At 37.8% G+C, this 2,576-nt stretch overlaps 1 protein-coding gene across 1 annotated transcript; it reads left to right on the forward strand.

Moving 5' to 3' along the window:
* Positions 1-387: 387 nt before the first annotated feature.
* Positions 388-1,353, forward strand: LOC122289307. The gene has a single exon (XM_043096294.1). It carries the CDS (start codon positions 388-390, stop codon positions 1,351-1,353), a length of 966 nt encoding a protein of 321 aa, XP_042952228.1.
* The last annotated feature ends 1,223 nt before the right edge of the window (positions 1,354-2,576 follow it).

A 2,576-nucleotide genomic window follows, 5' to 3' on the forward strand; every position in this document is an offset into this window, starting at 1 on the left:
GAAATAGAAATAAAAGTGCAGTAAAAGAAATCTTAGAAATGATCAGAAATTAAGTAAAATAAATAAGGGTTTGGGCAGAGGCTGCAGTACAGATAATTGAATACAGAAAGGGGTTGTTCTTCACTCACTCTCACACTCACTGCCAATCCATATGCCAGTTTGGAAATATTATTCTGATCCCATTAATGCAGCCAAAAAACACATCTGGCAGCATCTGTGGCGCATTCATCCTGTGACTAAGATCTCTCATACATACTTTGTATGTTAAAAGATTTCTCACATTACTCAGCTTTCTTTCTCAAACTCATCTTCTTGGCTACATCTACCTGCCCAAACTGGGCATTGCCCATTAAGTATCTCATTGAAATCGATCGTTTTTCATCAACCATGCAAGACCCTATTGGAATTCCTGCTTGCTTCTCCTCTGGCGATAAGCTTTCCGATGACCGGGTAGCTGTAACCGGGTCAGGGCAGTGTGTTTTCGTGTCCGTATACCGGACAAAGATCGCCGATCAGTGCCGCTTAATCTCGATTACATGGTGCAAGAATTTGTTGCTGCATGGCTTATCTGTATCAGTGGAGGGTCCGGATGGAGAAAGCCATTACACCTGTAAAGTTCAGCTGAAGCCCTTGTATTTTTGGAGAAAGCAAGGTTCGAAGCGGTTTAGAGTGGAAGGTAAAGCTGTTGATATCTTCTGGGATCTTAAGGCTGCAAAGTTCAATGGGGAAATGCAGCCAAACTCAGGGTACTATGTTGCAGTTGTCTGCGATGAAGAGGTTGTGCTTCTTCTTGGGGATCTGAAGAATGATGCCTATAAGAAGACAGGTTGTAGGCCGGCTCTCATTGATCCCATATTGGTTTCAAAGAAGGAACACATATTTGGTAAGAAAATCTTTTCTACAAGAGTCAAATTCCATGAGAAAGGTAGCCTTCATGAAATCTCAATTGAGTGCAAGAACACTATTGTTACTGGGAACATCAGCAATGGGAACTCTTTGAATGGGGTTGAGCCAGAGATGGAGATTAGAATTGATGGGTTTTGGGTCATTCATGTCAAACACCTTCAATGGAAATTTAGAGGTAATGAGTCTATACATGTCAACAACATGAGAGTAGAGGTATATTGGGATGTCCATGACTGGCTCTTTAGTCCTGGTTTAAGGCATGCATTGTTTATTTTCAAGCCAATTCTGGCATCCATATCTCAATCATCTTCATCATCACCACCACTATCTTCATTGACATCAACACCATTGTCGTGTCAGACAGAGATTTCTGGGTCATTAGAAGGGTTCAACACAAGTGGGCCATCTGAGTTCTGTTTGTTTCTTTATGCTTGGAAGACTGAATGAGAGAACATATCAGTAGCTTTCTTGGAAAAGGAAATGTGTCTTCATGGTATGGATCAGCATCGAGTTGCAAGGATATAGATTGGGGAGGGGATTAGATTGAGAAAGTGGAGTGGGGCCCAGAAAAGAGGTTGGAAATTACTCACAGCTGGGTTTGAACTAGTGGGGATAATTGGACAAGACAAATTGTATAACATTCATGACTCCAATAATTCCCCATCTAGAGGCATCCCCATCTCTTTTTTATACAAATATTCTCTATCCTCTTTCCTTGATCTGTTCTTGATAAGTGAGCAATGTTCCTTTCAAATTTCATCTACCAATATGTAGTTTTCTATACCTAAATGTTGACAACATATTCATATCGATACTTTTTTTTTTGAAAGGCATATCGATACTGTATGTCTGTATATGGCCACTATTGGAGAAATTCCTTTTGATGATGTAGTCACTAACAATTTTGTTACTTCTCTGATCTCTGTAACTTAGCTTTTTAACTCAACAACTATTATAAGTACATTTACTCTGGAGTCTGGAGTAGGTACTCATTTTGAGTGCCAATGCTTGTGCTGAAATTAATGCTATTTTTGATCGTTTATTGACGTAAACTTATTGATTTTGACACTAATTTGGATGGTGGTGGGTGAACATTTGAATTATGGTGTTGATTAATGACACAAGCTTGCAATTTCTCAGACAGTTAAAAAAGGACAATCTGATAAACAAGAGGAACAAACAGTCGAGGATAATGATGAACACAAGCTACTAGATAACGAAGAGAACAAGAAAAACTGAATATTGTTTAATAAAATATTGTAAATGTAGTGTTTAATAAACCAATGCAACAGACTAGCATATAAACTATAGTAACAGTGGTGTTTGATAAAACTATGTGGCAGAATAGCATATGATGTACGTATATCCGAATATTTCTATCAACACACACAAGGGCTCCCAATTGTTTGTGTGGAAGCCAAATATGTCTATCATTTTTTTTTAAAAAACTTTTAATTGTACTAGAGTCGAGAAAATAAATCTAATTGCAAGTCTGCTTATTGATACACCTCAAGCACATTGATGTGGAAAACTTACATCAGCTAACATTAAAGCGTATCGGTGTCTTAATTTTTTTTATAACTGTAATGAGCCTCAAAACAAGTGATGTGATTACACGCCGACTTATTATTAGTAGTACAATTTGAACAACGATTTTACTTTAAAGATGG

The sequence above is a fragment of the Carya illinoinensis genome, chromosome 12 (assembly GCF_018687715.1).
Source record: "Carya illinoinensis cultivar Pawnee chromosome 12, C.illinoinensisPawnee_v1, whole genome shotgun sequence".
NCBI lineage: Eukaryota > Viridiplantae > Streptophyta > Magnoliopsida > Fagales > Juglandaceae > Carya > Carya illinoinensis.